Source organism: Salvelinus sp. IW2-2015, linkage group LG26, assembly GCF_002910315.2.
Source record: "Salvelinus sp. IW2-2015 linkage group LG26, ASM291031v2, whole genome shotgun sequence".
Classification (NCBI taxonomy): Eukaryota; Metazoa; Chordata; class Actinopteri; order Salmoniformes; family Salmonidae; genus Salvelinus; species Salvelinus sp. IW2-2015.
The window spans coordinates 47,209,781-47,231,848 of record NC_036866.1 but is presented as its reverse complement, the minus strand read 5'-3'; the positions used below and the strand labels follow the sequence as shown (position 1 = coordinate 47,231,848).

Genomic DNA, 22,068 nt, shown 5'->3' with positions numbered 1-22,068 from the left:
GGAATTAACTTTTGCATAAAGTTAAAAACATTAAGAGTTAAAAATTCAATATTACAATCAAAATTAACACTCAGGGCAATATTGAGTTGCTTTACGATGCAATCTAAGACCACTTACATCACATTGTTTTTAGACAGCTACAGCTCCATTTCATAATGCTCGATAAAACAGCCCTTCCAAACCATCACAGTCTTGTTCCACTCAGTACCTGAAGCCCCCTCCACAATGAAGAAGCAGCCTTTAGCAATTGTGTTTTTGAGAACATTTAAACATACAGGAAGAAAAGAGATCCTGGCCTCACTATTGTCTCATCTCACCAATTCATAGAAAGTTGAGTGAAACAAATGTGAAACAGAGATCAATTCAGCCTGGAGGTCCAGCCTAGAGAAGATATGTAATGTGGTTTTACTGGAGGAGGGAGGGTGCATCCATTCTGGGGCCCGCGGGAGCAGCCATCTTGGGGCCCAGTGGCTCAAGAGGAGAAGGTGGCAGTGAGGATGGCCTCGTTCTGCTGGTGGTGGAGCGTTCCGATGCCCACAGCCGGGGCGGGCAGAGTAGGCCGACTCACCAACCGGAGCTGGAGGAAGAGTAGAGGGAGAAAGAAGGTGTGCAAATGAAAATGGTCGGTTAATATACACTGCTCAAAAAAATAAAGGGAACACTTAAACAACACAATGTAACTCCAAGTCAATCACACTTCTGTGAAATCAAACTGTCCACTTAGGAAGCAACACAGATTGACAATACATTTCACATGCTGTTGTGCAAATGGAATAGACAAAAAAGGTGGAAATTATAGGCAATTAGCAAGACACCCCCAACTAAATAATAATGTTACTAAACGTTAGCTACTACTACTAAACTGGCACTGTCTCATGCAGGTTGTGACCACAGACCACTTCTCAGTTTCCTATGCTTCCTGGCTGATGTTTTGGTCACTTTTGAATGCTGCGGTGCTTTCACTCTAGTGGTAGCATGAGACGGAGTCTACAACCCACACAAGTGGTCAGGTAGTGCAGCTCATCCAGGATGGCACATCAATGCGAGCTGTGGCAAGAAAGGTTTGCGTGTCTGTCAGCGTAGTGTCCAGAGCATGGAGGCGCTACCAGGAGACAGGCCAGTACATCAGGAGACATGGAGGAGGCTGTAGGGGGCAACAACAGCAGCAGGACCGCTACCTCCGCCTTTGTGCAAGGAGGGCACTGCCAGAGCCCTGCAAAATGACCTCCAGCAGGCCACAAATGTGCATGTGTCTGCTCAAACGGTCAGAAACAGACTCCATGAGGGTGGGGCACATGAGGCACAGCCTCCATGTGCTCGCCAGAGGTAGCCTGACTCCCTTAGTACCGAGATGGATCCTCAGACCCTTGTGAGACCCATATGCTGGTGCGGTTGGCCCTGGGTTCCTCATGCAAGACAATGCTAGACCTCATGTGGCTGGAGTGTGTCACCAGTTCCTGCAAGAGGAAGGCATTGATGCTATGGACTGGCCCCCGTTCCCCAGACCTGAATCCAATTGAGCACATCTGGGACATCATGTCTCGCTCCATCCACCAACCGCACGTTGCACCACAGACTCTCCAGGAGTTGCGGATGCTTTAGTCCAGGTCTGGGAGGAGATCCCTCAGGAGACCATCCGCCACCTTCATCAGGAGATGCCCAGGCGTTGTAGGGAGTCATACAGGCACGTGGAGCCCACAACACTACTGAGCCTCATTTTGACTTGTTTTATGACATTACATCAAAGTTGGATCAGCCTGGTAGTGTGGTTTTCCACTTTAATTTTGAGTGTGACTCCAAATCCAGACCTCCATGGGTTGATAAATTTGATTTCCATTGATAATTTTTGTGTGATTTTGTTGTCAGCACATTCAACTATGTAAAGGAAAAAGTATTTAATAAGAATATTTCATTCATTCAGATCTAGGATGTGTTATTTTAGTGTTCCCTTTATTTTTTTGAGCAGTGTATATAGATTTTTTAAAATCAAACCCAGTCAAATATACAGTGTACAAAACATTGGGAACACCTTCCTAATATTGAGTTGCACCCCTTTTGGCCCTCAGAACAGCCTCAATTCGTCAGAGAATGGACTCCACATGGTGTCGAAAGCGTTCCACAGGGATGCTGGCCCATGTTGACTCCAATGCTTCCCACAGTTAGGTCAAGTTGGCTGGATGTCCTTTGGGTGGTGGATCATTCTTGATACAGATGGGAAACTGTTGAGCGTGAAAAACCCAGCTGCGTTGCAGTTCTTAACACACTCAAACAGGTGTGCCTGGCACCTACTACTATACCTTGTTCAAAGGCACTTGCCCATTCACCCTCAATGGCACACATACACAAATCATGTGTCAATTGTTAAAAATCCTTCTTTAACCGGTCTCTTCCCCTTCATCTACACGGATTGAAGTGGATTTAACAGGTGACATCGATAAAGGATCATAGCTTTCACCTGGTCAGTCTGTCATGGAAAGAGCATGTTTTGCACACTTAGTTTATTGTGCATGTTTGAGATCCACTACATTGCAGTCGGACTGTGCAGGATCCCTGATCTACAAATCACCTTGCATCCCAAATAACTACTCATTATCTGATCAAAATGAGCAATTCGGGAGCCGCGCCTTGCTTGCTCAAACTGATCCCCTCAAACACATGAACAGTATTTCTCTGATCATTCAGACAGGGGCAGGACTCACCTTGCAGGCCAGCTGCTTTTCAAACCTAGGGGCCACGAAGGACCAGGGGCCCATGTTCTGGGGCTCCTCCTGGCTCCAGACGAACTCTGTATGGGACACAAACACATGAAGAAGATTACATAAAAAAATTATCTTGAAAATGGCAAAATACTAGGGATGGGGACAGTTAATCAAATATCGGAAAAAATGTAATGATATTATTCGAATAGTGAAATCATTTCAAATGCCCATCCCTACCAAATACAGTTCACAAAATGATTTATTGATCCGATGCTGCTGCACAGTCTCTAGTAAGCAGTGTTGAACAGTAAGAGCCTAATCCTGGAATAAAAAGCATGCTAAAAATGGAGAATCTCCAATGCAATAGCTTTTTAAACCAGGGTTAATGTGTGTCTGGGAAACAGGCCTATAGTGTCTGTGGTAAGAAGTGAAGACCAGGTCAGGGGTCACTTATATACATTTGTTGTCAGTGTACTTGGATAAAAGCGACTGCAAAGTGGCATTTTAGATATTAGATGTTTGAGGTAAATAGTGGCCAGGTCAGGTATAGCCTACCTTTGGCGTTGGTGTACTTGGTGAGCTCCTGCTGCAGGGCTTCCAGAGGGAAGGGACACAGCTCCTCCAGTCTGATCAGTGCTGTGGTCTGAGTGGCAGCTGACGTTTCCCTCTGTTTCAACAGGGCATAGTAGTGCTTCCCTGAACACAGCACCACCCGCTGGACACTACAGGGATAGCAGGAAAGGACAGTTATTAAAGCAGTTGGGTACATACATATGACACCATAACACAAATGACAACATTTTTAAATGAGATACACTTATCAACAGGAAGCAGAAGAGAGGGTGTAATGTTGTGGATACTTCTTTACCTGGCTGGTGTGACTGAGGTGTCACCAATCACAGGTTTGAAAGAGGTTCCAGGAGCCATGTCAGCCAGACTGGATGTTGCCCCCTACAGGTAGAGACAGGAACTCATCAACTCAGTCACCAAAAATATCCCCATAAACATGTTCACAGTATCCCTGTTTGAATACCTTAAAATTAACCCTTTCTTTCCTTGAGGAAATCATTGATATGACATGGTAAGATTGGTGGAAGCGATGCAGTGAAAACCATGCCTTCACCTAACCACGCACTCACCTACAGATCAGTGATTACCTGAAGGGGGGGGAGGAAGGATGCATTTTAAAGGTATTCAAACAGGCCCATTGAACTCTAATGGCTTGTATTAGATGTGTTATTGAGTAGCCTACAGAGAGTCGGAGCAGAGTCTTGGGCCCGGCCACGATGAGCGGCTTGCGGAAGTTGCGAATCATCTGTCGTCTCAGCAGGTGGAAGTACTGTGCTGGAGTCGTAGGGTTGACCACGCCCATGTTGACATTGTCACCATCCACCCCCTCCTCCTTACTGTCACACAGCTGGGAGAAAGACGAGGAGATTTAGACACCAATACAATAAATAGTACAAAGAGACAGTGAGAGAGTAGACCGCGGCATACAGTAGCTACAACAGAGGTAATCGTAGCTGCTATTTGTAGAGGTATTTGTTTCCAAAGAGTTCTTAAAAAAAAAAGTCTGTTCTCCTCATTTCTCACTGCCACAAAATACAGAGGAGATCAGAGGTTCCCCGCTCCTTTAAAATTGTTCCCCATGTGATTTGCGTTCCCCTACTCACCTGTAGGAACCTCTCCATGCGGCAGGAGGAGTGTTCAGGTCCTGCTCCGTCGTAACCATGGGGAAGCAGGATCACCATCCCGCACTGCAGCAGCCACTTAGCCTCGCCTGGGAGACACGTTTCAAATCAACACCCAGTGGAACCAGAATGTAGCGCCTAACGTTTATGAAGGCTTTATGAATGCGCTATAAAGCTTTTATATTAAAAAGTGTAGTTTGTGTTCTACTGGGACCCATGATTTACTGATCATGTTGACCAAATATCCAGTTTAATCTTAAATGTATACTAAACAAAGTGTTGACTCCATTCTGTGTATCCCCTTCCCCAAGCCCTTGTTAATATGTGTTCACAGAACTGAAAGGACTTGATAGGTGATCGCGCCAGGGGCTAGAAGGAAACTGGTTTATGGTATTCAACTATCTGCAACCTCAAAAGGTGGTGACCTAAAAATAGCCCTTGGCTGACTTCAGAAAGTTATCGACCAGAGTATCAGCATTCATTACCGCCAGAGAGGAAGGTGTCGAATATGATTTGAGCTCCGTTGAAGAAGTCTCCAAACTGAGCCTCCCAGATAGGCAGTAGTTTAGGCTGGGCGATGGCCATGCCATACTCAAAGCCCAGCACGGCCTCCTCAGACAGGGCACTGTTGCACACCTAGAACACACACACACACACACACACACAGAAGAGTGCACGCCGTATCACAGGTGGGTGTCCAAGACACTCTTATACAACTTAGAAGTAAAGCAAGTAAACAAGTCATGAGGTCCAAGTCTCAAGTGAGTAAAAAGGGTTGAATCTCAAGTCCCAAGTCGTGCATTGTAAATGCAAGTCGAGTCCCAAGTTATTTTGTATCAAGTCCCATTGTTTTTTGTTTTTTTTCTCTCGTTGCAATAACTCATTATTTACCTCCATGAATCCTTTCTGTTCAGGGTCTATGTGATTGAGGGGGATGTACATGTCATCTGTGTCTTGACAAACGATCATGGCATGTCTCTGACTGAAGGTGCCCCTACCAACATCCTGTCCACTGATACGAATGTTGAACCCTGCAAAACAAAACACATTCTTACAGCCAGAGACATGAGAATTACATATAGAAATGACTAGAAATGACTATACATTTGTAAGTATTGACATAGATAGATTTGTGTTTTCCAGGCCTGTTATTACCATACTAACAAGCAATTTCTGTAAAAAAATGTTATCTATGAAGATCAATCCTTTTTCACATTACCATGCAAACCCTTGCCAAATTGTGTTGCCTAGGATACTCCAGCAACTAAAGTGGATGCCGAACCAGGCCAGCTCAGTACAGCTTGGCTCAGTAGTGTAAAAAGCCATTGACTGACCTTGGCAGAGCAGAGAGCCAAACGCCATGGCCTCAGCAGTGGACCAATCCAGATTAGTTCCATTCTCCACCTTCGCACGGCGACCCTGAGAGAACACAACAGATCTGTTTGCATTGAGCTTCAGAGAGTCTTTAAAAAAACAAGGGGGAAAACAACAAAGCCCTTTATCCCTTTTCCCTAGAGTCAGATGAACTTGTGGATACCATTGTCAAAGAAATCTCCAACTATCCCTTTAACTCAACACCTAGCAAACTTGTAAAGAGGTTGAGATCTGTTGGCGTAATGGCTAATGTTTTGGGTTGACAGTCGGTGGACCTGGGTTCGAGTCCCGGGCAGGACCCCCACCCCCCCGAATTAGCTACAATATATATATATCCTGTAATTGTTATTACCGCCACATGCATCTTCCCAAGGTGGCTGTGTAGCTGGACCTCCTCGGGTATCTCCACAGACTTAGCCCCTACATACTGCAGCAGGGGGACAGGCACCCCCGTGTCCCAGTGGGTGACTCTGGCCTGGGGCTCTTCCAGACCTCCCCAGCGCCCCTGTAACAACAACACAACTTTAKAAGTCCATTTGTTACAGCAAAGAATGGAAATCTGTCTTCTGTTAGTTTCTCGACACTCCAAAAAGCACTCCTCACCAGAGACCTGGGAACAAACATTTTGAGCGTTCGCTTTAGTCTGCCTGTAGTGCCAGATGGGTGGGGTTTGCACTTTCGCAACTATTCTATTGATTCCATTGTGCCAGGTAAACTCAATCAAGCCGTATGTGAAATGAGTGCACATCACAGACCTGCAGGTTGGTGGGCAGTGGGCTGTATAGGGTCATGTTGGCCAGCTTGTCGTTCAGCATGCCGTAGTGGGCTGTCCTGATGGCACCACACTCCTCCTCTGTCATCAGGCCCTCTGAGATCAGCTGGTCAGCGTAGGAGTCTGGGATGCTCTTCCTGGAGCTGGGGGGGGGGGGATGAGAAGTGGGTAGGATGTCATGGTTAGTTATTTGGGCATTGTTCTGTAATCAAGGGTATATCAACGGCAAATAATGTAAAGCAAATATACAATTGTAGGTAAACCATATATGCTTTTGTTCATGGTTGTGAGGATGTGTTCCCTGTTCAATACAATGAGGTAGTTTCTGGAYAATATTTCTGTCCATTTAGTGGACCCATTTTGGCTCAAGATCAGCCAGAGTATAGCAAATATACTGAACTCACCGGATAATCTTGTACATGGCAGGGTTAGTGAAACCAGGTTCGTCCAGCTCGTTGTGTCCCCACCGTCTGTAGCAGAGCAGGTCCAGGATGACATCCTTCCTGAAGCGTCTCTGATACTCTACCGCCAAACGTGTGGCGCGCACCACCTCCTCCGCATCATCACCATTCACATGGAYCACCGCACAGCCCACCATCTTACCTGGAGAGGGGAGACACACACAGTGAGATAGAGGAGTATTGAAATTCCCATTCAAAAAATGGATTTGTGATTATAATTCCCATAAAGATCTATTATAGATAAAGCAATAGATTTCACATACCAACATCACTGCAGTATAAAGACGATCTCCCTCTGGCAGACGGAGTGGTATAACCCACTTGGTTGTTTACAATGAGGTGGATGCTCCCACCGACTCTGAAGTGGGGGAGTAGTGAAATGGTGAATGTCTCTGGAACAATCCCTTGACCCGAGAATGAGGCATCCCCATGGACCTGAGAAAAGTAAGGAGAGTTTCCACAATGATCACCAGGCTTGAAATTCTGAAAATATCTTAACATCAACAATGGATAATGCCCTTATGACACTATAAACTGTACTTCAGCGTAATAATCCCTTCCTACTATCCCTCTCTTTTACATATTGTACTACACATGCAAAACAAATTCACGAGAGGGCAATCAAGTATACTATTCTATAGCAGTGTTAATCAGTGAATGTGTTTCTAGTTCAGGGGTGTCAAACACATTGGCCTGAGGGCCAAGGTGCGAATTATGGGGGAACCAGGGGGGGCTCAGCTCCCCTAAATGAGACGTTAGCTCCCCTAAATGCAACAAAACCGAGGGGAGGGGGGCAGCTTCATTAAATTGTACCCACAAAACACCAGTCTCAACGTCAACAGTGAAGAGGCAACTCCGGGATGCTGGCCTTCTAGGCAGAGTTGCAAAGAAAAAGACATATCTCAGACTGGCCAATAAAATAAAAAAAGATTAAGATGGGCAAAAGAACACAGACACTGGACAGAGGAATTCTGCCTAGAAGGCCAGCGGAGACTAGTGTTTTGCGGGTACTATATAACGAAGCTGCCAGTTGAGGACTTGTGAGGTGTCTGTTTCTCAAACTAGACACTCTAATGTACTTGTCCTCTTGCTCAGTTGTGCACCGGGGCCTCCCACTAGTCTGGTTAGAGCCACAATTGGCCCAGCGTTGTTCGGGTTAGGGGAGGTTTTGGCCGGGGTAGGCCGTCATTGTAAACTAAGAATTTGTTCTTAACTGAGTTGCCTAGTTATATATATATATATTACACATATACATTCACACACACTATACCTGGAGACATACGACTTTATTCCCAGGCTGTGCGTTCTCGTCTGGTGAGTAGTCTCCCTCCTGTTTGAGCTGCTGCCGGGCCCTGGTCTTYCCCTGGGTGACTGGGTTGATGGCCTCCAGGTGGGAGGGGTTGGGCAGCATGGTCACTTTGAGGAGGTGGGCAGCACCGAAATCCAGCTCTACAGAGGAGGAGAGGTGGGAGAGGACGTCACCGATGGAGGGAGAGTCCGCTGGGAACTCACTGAGGCCACGCATCTTACGGAACATCAGCTGGAGGTGGAGGGAGAGAGGCACATGAAACAAATAAATGTTATACTGGGGTTCCAGATTTCACCTCTCCCAAAACCTGTTCACCTCAGTAAGAAAAACAACAAAATTCAAGGTCATCATCCACAGAAACTTTTTACGGTCACTTTCTGATAAGGTAACACTGGATTCTCTCTTATCGTCACACTGCATAGCGCATTGCAGCTGACAATTACATGGAGTTTATTGGTAATCCCCAGTGAGTGTGGTTAACTCAGGTAAACACTACAGCCATGAATTTGACCTGGAAGTGATCGATAGTGTCTGAACCCTGACCTCTGGTGGGAACTGCAGCAGCCCCGTGAGGAGGTTGAGTCGCCCGCGATGAGGCATCCCCATGACGACGTCCGTCACCCCACTGTGGGCCAACAGGCGGAACATCTCATAGAACACTCCCATCATGCTCTCTGCTCCCTCACCACCGTAACGCTTCACCGTGGAAAACTTGTTGGCCAGGAAATTATCAAACTCCTGAGGTAACAAGATGAAACGGGTCATTTCAGGCTGTTATTGTAAAAAGAGAATGTGTTCTCAATGACTTATCTGGTTAAATAAAAGCTAAATACATAAATAAGTCAGCAAGATCAGTCGTCTTGGAAATAGGGAAAAAATGTAATTAACATTGATAAAACCAATACCATCACATTCTTGCTGATAAGATAAACATTTTGTGGGAATAAAGTCATTAAACAAGATGCCAATTACTCTGTTAGATAAGATACACATTTTCATTAAATTAGGCTATGAAAAGGTTATTCGGCTGTAATACTGTGTGACGACGTCGACCTTTGACCCATCTACCTATCCACCCACGTGACTTCAACAGGAGCTTAGCCAACTGTCTCCTCTCCTCTGTGGAGGTCTCTTTCTCCCCCCCCCCCTCGCTCTCTTCATCCCCATCCATCCACCCATCTACCTGTGACTCCAGCATGAGTTTGGCCAACTTCTTCCTTTCCTCCGCCGCAAATGTCTCCTTCTTCAACTCCTCGAAGCGGTCGGCGAGCCACTCCCTTTCCTCCAGACTGGTCAACTGACTGGTCTCTATGGAAATGCGGCCACAGTAGGCCTCCTCCAGGTAGGCAAGCACCTCCTCCACTGACGCCTCAGCCTTACCAAAGTGACGCAGTCCTGGAGAAGAAAGGAATTTATGTAGGAGTGTGAATTTCAGGTCAGTTGAAAAAAATAACGTTTTTTTTTTAGGAGGACCTGGTTGGCTGCAAATGCGTTGCAGTATGAGACCTGCTAGTCTGCCTGCTGGACAAAAAAAAATACGTGTACATAATTATTTATCTCCATGAACACAGACTAAAGACCAAGAGCTCTGATAGTCTGACAGGATGAGGCGTGTGTGTGTGTGGGACATAATTCCTTATCCCCATGACTGGGTATCATAGGAACCCTCAATCAAATGTATTTTTCACATCAGCAGTCACAAAGTGCTTTTACCATCTAAATCATATCCACCAAGTCACATGCACTTTCATTTGATTGATCTACTAATTTGTGAGTGATGATAGTAATGACTGGAGGTATGAGATACTGTTGACTGTCATTGAAAATGCCTCATCCCTAGAGACACCATCCACTCAAACCGAGTGCCTGTGTTAAACGCATGTGCTGTGAGTGAGTCACCGCACAAATTAGCAGTTTGGGGCATTTAAAAGGCAATGATTTCCTTCCAATATTTATTKGTGCCATACCATTGCAATGGGTGGTTTAGCAAATCAAATGTTGGGTGATGGGTTTTACATTGACTTAAAAGGGTAGGAGGCATGAGTTTCTACTCACCAAAGTAACAACACAGTTTGGTCAAAGACTTAAGTAATGTGTAGTCACATTCTGGTTACCTATAACTACAAAAATAGTTATGTTTTGGGGTTTTTACATATTTATTAACTTATTTCCGGATATCTTCTAAACGACCCATAATGGACTATTTCTTAACGTCATATGGAGAATCTACTCTGCGTTAGCTATCTTGAGCTGGCTAACGTTAGCCACTAGCCATGCAAACAGAGTGTTGGCAGTGTTTTGAAAAAACAATTGTCCACCACACGGTTCAGTTGTCAGAGAATTGAGCGCTAAATGCATATGGGCATTGCATGCATATACATGGCCTTGACTTATTGCTAACTTCGTTGTGTTAAAGCCGGAACTCATTATTTTCCTCACCCATCTACACACAACATCCCATAAAGACAAAGTGAAAAGTTGTTTAGATATTTTTGCTAAATTATTGAAAATTAAATACAGAAATATCTGATTGACATTAAAAAAAAATCTACTTATTTCACCTTTAACCAGGTAGGCTAGTTGAGAACAAGTTCTCATTTACAACTGTGACCTGGCCAAGATAAAGCAAAGAGTTCGACACATACAACAACAGACTTACACATGGAATAAACAAACATACAGTCAATAATACAGTAGAAATTGTCTATATACAGTGTGTGCAAATGAGGTAGGATAAGAGAGGAAAGTCAATAAATAGGCCATGGTGGCGAAGTAATTACAATATAGCAATTAAAGACTGGAATGGTAGATGTGCAGAAGATGAATGTGCAAGTAGAGATACTGGGGTGCAAAGGAGCAAGATAAATAAATACAGTATGGGGATGAGGTAGTTGGATGGGCTATTTACAGATGGGCTATGTACAGGTGCAGTGATCTGTGAGCTGCTCTGACAGCTGGTGCTTAAAGCTAGTGAGGGAGATATGAGTCTCCAGCTTCAGAGATTTTTGCAGTTCGTTCCAGTCATTGGCAGCAGAGAACTGGAAGGAAAGGCGGCCAAAGGAAGAATTGGCTTTGGGGGTGACCAGTGAGATATACCTGCTGGAGCGTGTGCTACAGGTGGGTGCTGCTATGGTGACCAGTGAGCTGAGAGAAGGCGGGGCTTTACCTAGCAGAGACTTGTAGATGACCTGGAGACAGTGGGTTTGGAGACGAGTATGAAGCGAGGGCCAGCCAACGAGAGCATACAGGTCGCAGTGGTGGGTAKTATATGGGGCTTTGGTGACAAAACGGATGGCACCGTGATAGACTGCATCCACACCACATTGGGTGAGGCGGGTTGCAGGAGAGTATTTTRAAGTTAATATATATATATATATTTTTAAAGATATGCAAAGAAAAATATATATACATGGGACACGACGAAGGACAAAGACGTCTGACTGCTACGCCATCTTGGAATGAAGAATTGAATTGAAGTATTCACACCCGAGTCAAAACATGTTAGAATCACCTATTACAGCTGTGAGTTGTTCTGGGTAAGTCTCTAAGAGCTTTTCACACATGGATTGTACAATATTTGCACATTATTCTTTCTAAAATTCTTCAAGCTCTGTCAAGTTGGTTGTTGATCATTGACAGCCATTTTCAAGACGATTTATTTCAAAATTGTAACTAGGCCACTCAGGAACATTCACTGTCTTCTTGGTAAGCAACTTCAGTGTTTATCTGGCCTTGYGCAGCTGTAGAACTTTGAGAATCTGAAGGCCCATGCCAAATCTTTTCAGTCTCCTGAGGGGGAATTGGTGTTGTCGTGCCCTTTTCACGACTGTATTAGTGTGTGAGGACCATGAAAATTCCTTAGTGATTTTGACACAGAGGAACTTGAAGTTCTGGACTCGTTCCACCACAGCTCTGTTGACGTAGGCGTACTCGGGCCTCCGTTTCCTGTAGTCCACGATCAGCTCGTTTGTCTGGCTGACATTGAGAGGTTGTTGTCCTGGCACCACACTGCCAGGGCACTGACCTCATCCCTATAGGCTGTCTCATCTTCGTCAGTGATCAGGCCAACCACTGTGGTGTTGTCAGCCAACTTAATGATGGTGTTGGAGTCATGCGCTGCCACACAGTCGTGGGTGAACAGGGAGTACAGGAGGGGATCAAGCACGCACCCCTAAAGCGCCCCTGTGTTGAGGATCAGCGTGACGGATGTGTTGTTGCCTACACTCACCACCTGGGGGCGGACTGTCAGGAAGTCCAGGATCCAGTTGCAGAGGGAGGTGTTTAGTCCCAGGGTCCTGAGCTTAGTGATTAGCTTTGTGGGTATTATGGTGTTGAACGCTGAGCTGTAGTCAATGAACAGCATTCTTACATAGGTGTTCCTCTTCTCCAGGTGGGAGAGGGCAGTGTGGAGTGTAATAGAGATTGCGAAATTTGTGGATCTGTTGGGGCGCTATGCAAATTGGAGTGGGTCCAGGGTATCTGGGATGATGGTGTTGATGTGCCATTGTGACCAGCCATTCAAAGCATTTCATGGCTAAAGATTTCAGTGCTATGGGGTGACAGTTATTTAAACAGGTCACCTTGGCGTTACTGGGTACAGGGACTATTGTGGTCTGCTTGAAACATGTAGGTATTACAGACTGGGTGAGTGAGAAAATGAAAACGTCAGTGAAGACACTTGCCAGCTGGTCTGCAAATGCTCCAAGAATGGATCCTGGTAATCAGTCTGGCCCCGCGGCCTTGTCAATGTTAACCTGTTTAAAAGGTCTTACTCACATTGGCTACAGAGAGTGAGATCACACAGTCGTCCGGAACATCTGTGCGCTTATGCATAGTTCAGTGTTGCTTTCCTCGAAGCGAGCATAGAATTAATTTAGCTTATCTGGTAGGCTCGTGTCACTGAGTTCCCTTTGTAATCCGTGATAGTTTGCAAGCCCTGCCACATCCGACTACTGTCACCGCCGGCGTAGTAGGATTCGATCCTAGTCCTGTATTGACGTCTTTACTGTTTGATGGCTCGTCTGAGGTCGTAGCAGGGTTTCTTATAAGCGTCCGGATTAGTGTCCTGCTCCTTCAAACTGGCAGCTCTAGCCTTTAGGTCAGTGCGGATGTTGCCTGTAATCCATGGCATCTGGTTTGGATATGTATTTATGGTCACTGTGGGGATGACATCGTCAATGCACTTACTGTATTAATGAAGCCGGTGATTGATGTGGTAAACTCCTCAATCGGATTAATCCCAGAACATATTCCAGTCTGTGCTAGCGAAACAGTCCTGTAGCTTAGCATCTGCTTCACCGGACCACTTCCACAGGTACTTCCTGTTTGAGTTTTTGCTTGTAAGCAGGAATCAGGWGGAAAGAGTTATGATCAGATTTGCCAAATGGAGGGCGAGGGAGAGCTTTGTATGTGTCTCTGTGGGTGGAGTAAAGGTGATCTAAAGTTGTCACCTCTAGTTGCACAGGTGACATGGTGGTAAAAATGAGGTAAGATGGATTTCAGTTTCCCTGCATTAAAATCACCGGCCGCGTCCGGATGTGCATTTCCTTGCTTGCACGGCGCGTTGAGTGTGGTCTCAGTGCCAGCATCGGTTTGTGGTGGTAAATATACAGCTATGAAAAATACAGATAAACTATACTGAACAAAAATATAAAAATGCAATGTGCAACAACTTCAAAGATTTTACTGAGTTACAGTTCATATAAGGAAATCAGTCAATTCAAATTAATTAATTTGGCCCTAATCTATGGATTTCACATGACTGGGAATACAGATATGCATCTGTTGGTCACAGATATCTTCAAAAAAAGGTAGGGGCGTGGATCAGAAAACTAGTCAGTATCTGGTGTGACCACCATTTGCCTCATGCAGCACGACACATTTCCTTTGCATAGAGTTGATCAGGCTGTTGATTGTGGCCTGTGAAATACTGTCCCACTCCTCTTCAATGTCTGTGCAAAGTTGCTGAATATTGGCGGGAATTGGAACACGCTGTCGTACATGTCGATCCAGAGCATCCCAAACATGCTCAATGGCTGACATGCCTGGTGAGTATGCAGAACTGGGACATTTTCAGCTTCCAGGAATTGTGTACAGATCCTTGCGACATGGGGCTGTGCATTATCATGCTGAAACATGAGGATCTCGTCGCAGTATCTCTGTGCATTCAAATTGCCATTGATAAAATGCAATTGTGTTACCTAAGCTTTTTGTGCGAATGGAAAATTTGGGACCAACACTTGACATGTTGCATTCAAATTTTTGTTCAGTATAGTCCACAGCTTATCATGAAGTAGTCTAACAGAGTTGGCACTCCAGCTGTTGTTACCAAAGAGACACACACCTACCCCCTGAACCTTACCCAGCTAGATGTACAGTACCAGTCAAAAGTTTGGACACCTACTCATTCAAGGGTTTCTTTATTTTTTACTATTTTCTACATTGTAAAATAATAATGAAGACATCAAAATTATGAAATAACACATATGGAATGATGTAGTAACCAAAAAGTGTTAAAGAAATCAAAATATATATTATATTTGAGATTTTTCAAAGTAGACACCCTTTGCCTTGATGCCAACTTTGCACGCTCTTGGCATTCTCTCAACCAGCTTCATGAGGTAGTCACCTGGAATGCATTTAAATTAACAGGTCTGCCTTCTTAAAAGTTAATTTGTGGAATTTCTTTCCTTCTTAATGCGTTTGAGCAGTTATATTGTGACAAGGTACAGGAGGGGTTGTATACATAAGATAGCCCTATTTGGTAAGAGACCAAGTACATATTATGGCAAGAACAGCTCACATAAGCAAAGAGAAACGACAGTCCATTACCATACGACATGCAGGTCAGCCAATACGGAACATTTCAAGAACTTTGAAAGTTTCTTCAAGTGCAGTCGCAAAAACCATAAAGCGCTAAGTTAATGGTGCCAGAGGGGATGGCTGCTCTTTTACAGGCTCCTAACCAAGTGTGCTAACAAAGTACTAGCGAATTCTCAATGTGTACACTAGCTAAATGCTAACAAGCGCAAGGAACATAAACAAATCGCAAGGACAGACACCCCAGATCATGAAGTCATACAACTATCTCAAAAGGTTTGCTTCAAGCACAAAACAGACAAGGATATTGATCCAGGAGTGGATTGATTGTCTCTGCTGTAACCAAGAAGATTGATCTTGCAAGCTAGCCACTTAGCAAACCAAATGCATAGCTAGAATTTATTTTGGCACATCTTAGATAACTAAACTTAGATAATACCTTGCAAACATTAGTAGTGAATTTCAAGTGTAAATTGATCCCCCCTCTTACAATGTGACTGGCTCAATCAGCTTTGGGGAACGGCTTCATAATGAAAAAATGATGCAACAGGTCGAAATGAAGAACGTGATCTGCTTTATTAGCCTATTGCACAAATATATTTATTTGAAAAACAAGCTAAAATAGTTTGTGGTATTGACGTTATTAAAAAGTATTGATGGTATTGAAAATCATACTGTGGGTATTTCTAAATGTGACTCGTTTCAGGAAACAGCATGTCACTACTTCACAGGAGAGGCATTTGAACATAAACATTTTTTATTTTTTATCAATAAATGCATTTTTGGCAGAAATGCCTTCTGGAACATCTGACCTTTCATGTGCCTTAATAACAAACTTGTGGACCTCCCGAGTGGCGCAGTGGTCTAAGACCACTAGAGATCCTGGGTCGAGTCCAGGCTCTGTCGCAGCCAGCCGCGACAAGGAGACCCATGGGGTGGCGCACAATTGGCCCAGCGTCATCGGGGTTAGGGGAGGGTTTGGCCGGCCGGGATGTCCTTGTCCCATCACGCTCTAGCGACTCCTGTGGCGGGCCGGGCACGCTGGCACGGTCGCCAGGTATACAGTGTTTCCTCCGACACATTGGTGCGGCTGGCTTCCAGGTTAAGCGGGCATTGTGTCAAGAAGCAGTGCGGCTTGGTTGGGTTTCGGAGGACGCACGGCTCTCGACTTTCGCCTCTCCCGAGTCCGTACGGGAGTTGCGTCGATGAGACAAGACTAACTACCAATTGGATACTACAAGATTGGCAAATGTTTTATTTTTATAAATAAAGAAATTGTACTCCATCTGAAAATACAATTGTTAAATTACGAGCCTAGTTGGTTTAGACACGGAAAAGGATATCCTTCTAACCCCCCCCCCCTTAAAAGAGTTAGATGCACTATTGTAAAGTGGTTGTTCCACTGGATATCATAAGGTGAATGCACCAATTTGTAAGTCGCTCTGGATAAGAGCGTCTGCTAAATGACTTAAATGTAAATGTAAATGTAAGGACAGGAACCTTCCGGCTAGCCATGATTGGCTGAGATAGATGGGCTGGACATACCGAGAGATGAGTTGATTGGTCTACCATGTAGCATGCTTCTGTCTATAACATGACATGCTCAGTATGTGTAGGTAATCCTTTCTCACGATATCATGAAGAACTGCAAAAGTGTTGCTAATGCACGCCACTTTCTGGAGGACCGAGTTTTGAAATCAGTGGAATGCCCGGTGGAAGCAGAGTATGATAGCTAAGGAGATGGAGTAAATTCTGGCGTTTGATTGCAAATATGCGGAGGGAGTCGAAGAGAGAACACACCAGAAGGCTRTTGTATAAAACACCTGTCTCCGGATTACATCTTCAAACTAAGGGCAACCATGGCATTCATGACAGAGGGAAAAGCGTTCATCCACGGGTAAGAGAGTCTACCTAGCWACATTTTCAGATATTATACATTTCTAATTTTGTCAGAAAGTCATTTTCATTGCAAGTTAAAGCATTCTGTTAAGTACGAAGCAGCGTTGGCTGGCTGACTCGCTAGCTAACATTACATGTATGATGTGTGTAGTAATATTATTTGCATCTTAGAAAGCCATTTGCTTTGCTAGTTATGGCCTAATGTTAGCTAGCTAACTAACATAGAATCTAGTTAGTTAGCTTTAGCTACCTGCAGATTCATGCATGGTAGTTAAATTATGAGTTGGGATTATGGTTCATTGTTTAGCCAGCTAGCTCCATGTCTAAACAAAAGACTCCACTATGCAAGTACCATTTACAACTTTTGTATCCTGTGCATGTGACAAATAAACATTGATTTTATTTGATATAGTGTGCTTTTACCAGAGATGGTAATGTGAAGAACAACATGACCTGCACCAAAATCAAATTAGGATATAACGCGAGGACAACGAGTGTCCAAGTCCTAAAAATCTCCGGTAGAATGCCCTGCTTTTATTTCATCACACTCACAAACATAAACTATTTTCTGTAATTAGCTCACCATTAACTTAGCCAGATAACTTAAGTGTCTTTAGTATTATGCCCATTAAAAAAAAAAGTTTGTGACTACAACTCCCGTACGGGCTCGGGAGAGACGAAGGTCGAAAGTCATGCGTCCTCCGAAGCACAACCCAACCAAGCCGCACTGCTTCTTTAACACAGCGCGCCTCCAACCCGGAAGCCAGCCGCACCAATGTGTCGGAGGCAACACCGTGCACCCGCCCCCCTTGGTTAGCGCGCACTGCGCCCGGCCCACCACAGGAGTCGCTGGAGCGCGATGAGACAAGGATATCCCTACCGGCCAAACCCTCCCTAACCCGGACGACGCTAGGCCAATTGTGCGTTGCCCCACGGACCTCCCGGTCGCGGCCGGCTGCGACAGAGCCTGGGCGCGAACCTAGAGACTCTGGTGGCACAGCTAGCGCTGCGATGCAGTGCCCTAGACCACTGCGCCACCCGGGGGGCCCCCTGTGCGTTTCTTTACTGCCAAATTTGTTATATGCAACGTTTTTGGAACACATTCTGAAGAACATTACTGAGAATAATACCATCCTCATATGAATCTCCCAATAGACCACATAGCCTACCAGATGTGTTGAGGGGTCCTTGTACAGCCCCAGTCAACATGTTGATCTCTGGCACAGTGTCCTCCACAGGGTCCTCTGGCAGTAGAGGGTTAATTTTAGCAGCCTTGTGTCCATGTGCTCGGTATGCCTCCACCAGGCGCATGAGACCATGATCTGTGTAAACAGAACAGCCATTTTAATATCAAATTGATGTGAAAACTGATTAATTCATTTAAATACATCTATTATTATTGTAAAATGTGGGGGAAAAAGTCAATAAAGAATAACAACAAAAAAGACATGGGGTAGGAGGATATACCTCTAGGCTATGACAAACGTTAGTCTACAGTTAAATGCAAATTAAAGCAAGTAGTAAAAGTGTACGATATGCAGTGACAATAAGGAATATAAGAACAACTCAACACTTAATCTCTTCTGCAAGAATTCACTTTGTGCAAAGGATGCTTAGTTGTTTTCCCATTGAAAAAGACAATGATTTGAGTTTAATGTTCATTATCTGCAAAACATGAGCTGTGTTCGAATACCCATACTAACATACTGTATACTACATACTATTACTTCATCTTAGTATACTGTAAACAAACGGTATCGTTTCAGTTGAGCGTACTAGAGCTTCGCCTGTCTACTGGAAGTTGATGTTGTTATGAAACCTCTTGCTAACTTGTTAGCATAACAAATGACTAGCTAAAAATTTTACAATTTCTTGTGTGTTCATCAATTCAATCTGGAGTGACAGAGTGCGCTCTGGGCGTTCGCATATCCAGAGCATTGTCAGATTGTCTGCTCCTAAATTTAGAGCATTCAACGGCAGTCAATCACCCAAACTAACTGGCTAATGTTTGGCTAGCTACTTCCAGAACCAAATGAGAGAACATGTCATAATTAGTCAAAGTAATGAATTTGTATCCGCTCTCGTCGGACTTCGGCTGCATATTTTCCGCCATTTTCTTCCAATTTGAAAAGTTATGAAGCCACGCCCATTTTCTGAAGAACGTATTACACAGAACCCAAACCGGCTGCGCGTGTGCGCCATCGTGCATAAATGTATTTTGTCCCCCCACACCAAACGCGATCACGACACGCAGGTTAAAATAACAAAACAAACTCTGAACCAATTACATTAATTTGGGGACAGGTCGAAAAGCATTGAACATTTATGGCAATTTAGCTAGCTAGCTTTCACTTGCTAGCTAATTTGTCCTGGGATATAAACATTAAGTTGCTATTTTACCTGAAATGCACAAGGTCCTCTACTCTGACAATTAATCCACACATAAAACGGTCAATCAAATTGTTTCTAGTCATCTCTCCTCCTTCTAGGCTTTTTCTTCTCTGGACTTTTTATTGTGATTTGTAACTTTCATAAATTAGGTGCATTACCGCCACTGACCTCGTTCGTCTTTCAGTCACCCACATGGGTATAACCAATGAGGAGATGGCACGTGGGTACCTGCTTCTATAAACCAATGAGGAGATGGGAGAGGCAGGACTTGCAGCGCGATCTGCGTCACAAATATAACTGACTTCTATTTTAGCCCTTGGCAACGCAGACGCTCATTGGCACGCGAGCAGTGTGGGTGCAATAATTTAATAATCTAGATTTCTAAATCTATTTTGCAACACTCGCGTCGCGTAGTCAGCCTGTTATGGGTCCTAAAAGCACGGAAACAGCCTCCACCGCATGTATTTTTATTTAACAATAACATGCAAAACACAAAAAACAGAACATCAAGAGGAATTACAAAGAAATAAGAGATCAACAAAAATTATACAAATCCATATTATATCAAATCAAATACAGACATGTARCGAATAAATGTTTGACATTTTGCTTTGTAAACGTTTTAATGATTGGAAATAGTTTTCCAAATCAGATAAACATTTTTACAAAGGGGTCTTTTTCGTCATAAATTTTGATTTCTGTATGAAAAATGTTCCTAATAAAAAGAGATGTATGACATACTGACAGTCAATTGCGGAATCAGTGTAGTAAAATAATATGTAAAACTTGGATATTTCAATGGTTGTATGTATTTTGTTGCCAAGATATAGTTTTACATCAGTCCACTCCATGAATACTTCGTATTTTGGCAAATTTAGTACGATATCAGGGAACTTTTGGCCTACTAACTATATCATCATATGACCAATTAGCATACTATATACTCAATTCACGTCACAAATAGTACGGTTAGTATGAGTATTTGAACAGAGCTCTACTGACCTTGATTGAGTGTAGCGATATTGTCGCTCTGCAACTTCGGGTCCCCCTCGATTTGTTTGGGTCGGTAACCGTAGACTCCTTTTTCGGTGTGATATAGACAATCGACGACCGGGCGCGCGACACTCAGAGGAACTTTGCTGACGCAGTGCAAGTTTTTCAAGAATAGTAACACTGACATGATTTAAAATGAATAAAATAGGTCAACACTAGTTAGAAGCTTACACACACTACAGAACGTCAGCCATACTGCTTGACAAAGATGGGAGGTGACACCTCACTGCAAGCTGATTGGTTGAGCCGTCGGAGTACTTCGCCGAAGACAATCAATATGTTCTGTGGTTTAGCCAAAGAGCAGAATGGTCAAAGACAGAGGCGTAATCATTATGCCTATTCTGTTCCAAAACGTGTCTTGAACGGAAGCTTAAGGAGCGAAACGGGGAGGGAACTACCCGAATGTGTCCAATAGGAGCTCTCGTTTTCGTTGCAAAACGAAACTGTTTGGACTGATGATTAGGCCMACAGTATAGTATAGAAACTGTGGCATGGTCGTGCAGCAAACGGATGGCATTATCCATCCAAAGTACATGAAGGGAGTTCGATTAGAATGGACTGGGATAAAACCGGTCTATTGCCATGTTCAAGTGATAATCGGAACTACGAAACTGACATTTTCGACTTGCTATCTGGTTGTGATTATACACGTCCCGCGTTACCAGTTAGCATGTCGGACATTTCAATTACCTAGTTCTGACTAGCACAAGAACGTGTCATATGGCCCGGCACGTCACCGGGCAAGAGCCTGGCTCAAATCGAGCATWTGCCAACAAAACAGTGTGATGAATCCTTCAGAAACCCAAAGCATGTATTTTCTATAAACTATAATATAATAATATATTATGTTACAATGTTCAAAGTAGTTTTCATTGGGAAGGCAGGTAAAGTGATAGGCTCTATGCGTTTTTATAATAATTTTAAAAAGCAAACACTTTTACATGTGAAAACACTTAAATGCTAAATTCATTAGGCTACTCCACGTGCTTGACACTTGTTTTCTGCCATTTATGCAACTTTCACGTGCTAGTCGGAACTTGTGAACTCTGCCATTTCCAACTAGCATGCCACGTGAACACGACATTCACCGTCGGCTTTGACTGGGAGAGGTAGGCGTCAGCATGCTACCCAAACGAGTGTGCTGCATACTCAAAAGACCTTCGCTTGAAAAACGAAAAAAAAAAAGCGGCAATTTTACAAGCTAAACTAAGATAACTCAAGAAATCTGTCAATGTTTTTGCCGAGGATATATTAGTCACGCAATTTTAAATCTAAGATGTTTGGTGCATTGGCTTTCTCAATTAAAAATGTGCATGAAAACGAGTTATCTCGTTTAATGACAACAAATACTTGATTTAAGAATCCCTACTGTTGACCAATCACCGACGAACGGGCGTAGACTTCGGCTACTTACTTGCCTCGAGAAAAAATGTCTTGTGCCCAAATGGGCAAAAAAACAACAAACGAAGTACAAAACGAACAATAACGTGACAAAATGTCGACATATGAACGACCTCTTTCACTGTGACCTGCTGCTAACTGTCAGGCAGTGAGGAAAGATGTTGAGAAGTAAGCGAGTGAGAAGAAAAATTAAACTTTT

General features: G+C 43.9%; 1 protein-coding gene across 1 annotated transcript; it reads right to left on the bottom strand.

Moving 5' to 3' along the window:
- Window positions 1-76: 76 nt before the first annotated feature.
- On the bottom strand, window positions 77-20,685 carry LOC111952755 (2-oxoadipate dehydrogenase complex component E1). Its single transcript, XM_023971650.2, has 18 exons — window positions 20,418-20,685; window positions 18,194-18,346; window positions 9,490-9,701; window positions 8,850-9,044; window positions 8,268-8,537; window positions 7,261-7,432; window positions 6,941-7,139; window positions 6,520-6,679; window positions 6,117-6,269; window positions 5,725-5,809; window positions 5,282-5,421; window positions 4,876-5,026; window positions 4,373-4,479; window positions 3,952-4,116; window positions 3,568-3,650; window positions 3,255-3,421; window positions 2,700-2,785; window positions 77-577 (listed from the first exon to the last, which is right to left on the bottom strand). Exons 1-18 carry the CDS (start codon window positions 20,593-20,595, stop codon window positions 473-475), a joined length of 2,781 nt encoding a protein of 926 aa, XP_023827418.1. The 5' UTR covers window positions 20,596-20,685; the 3' UTR covers window positions 77-472.
- Between the last annotated feature and the right edge of the window lie 1,383 nt (window positions 20,686-22,068).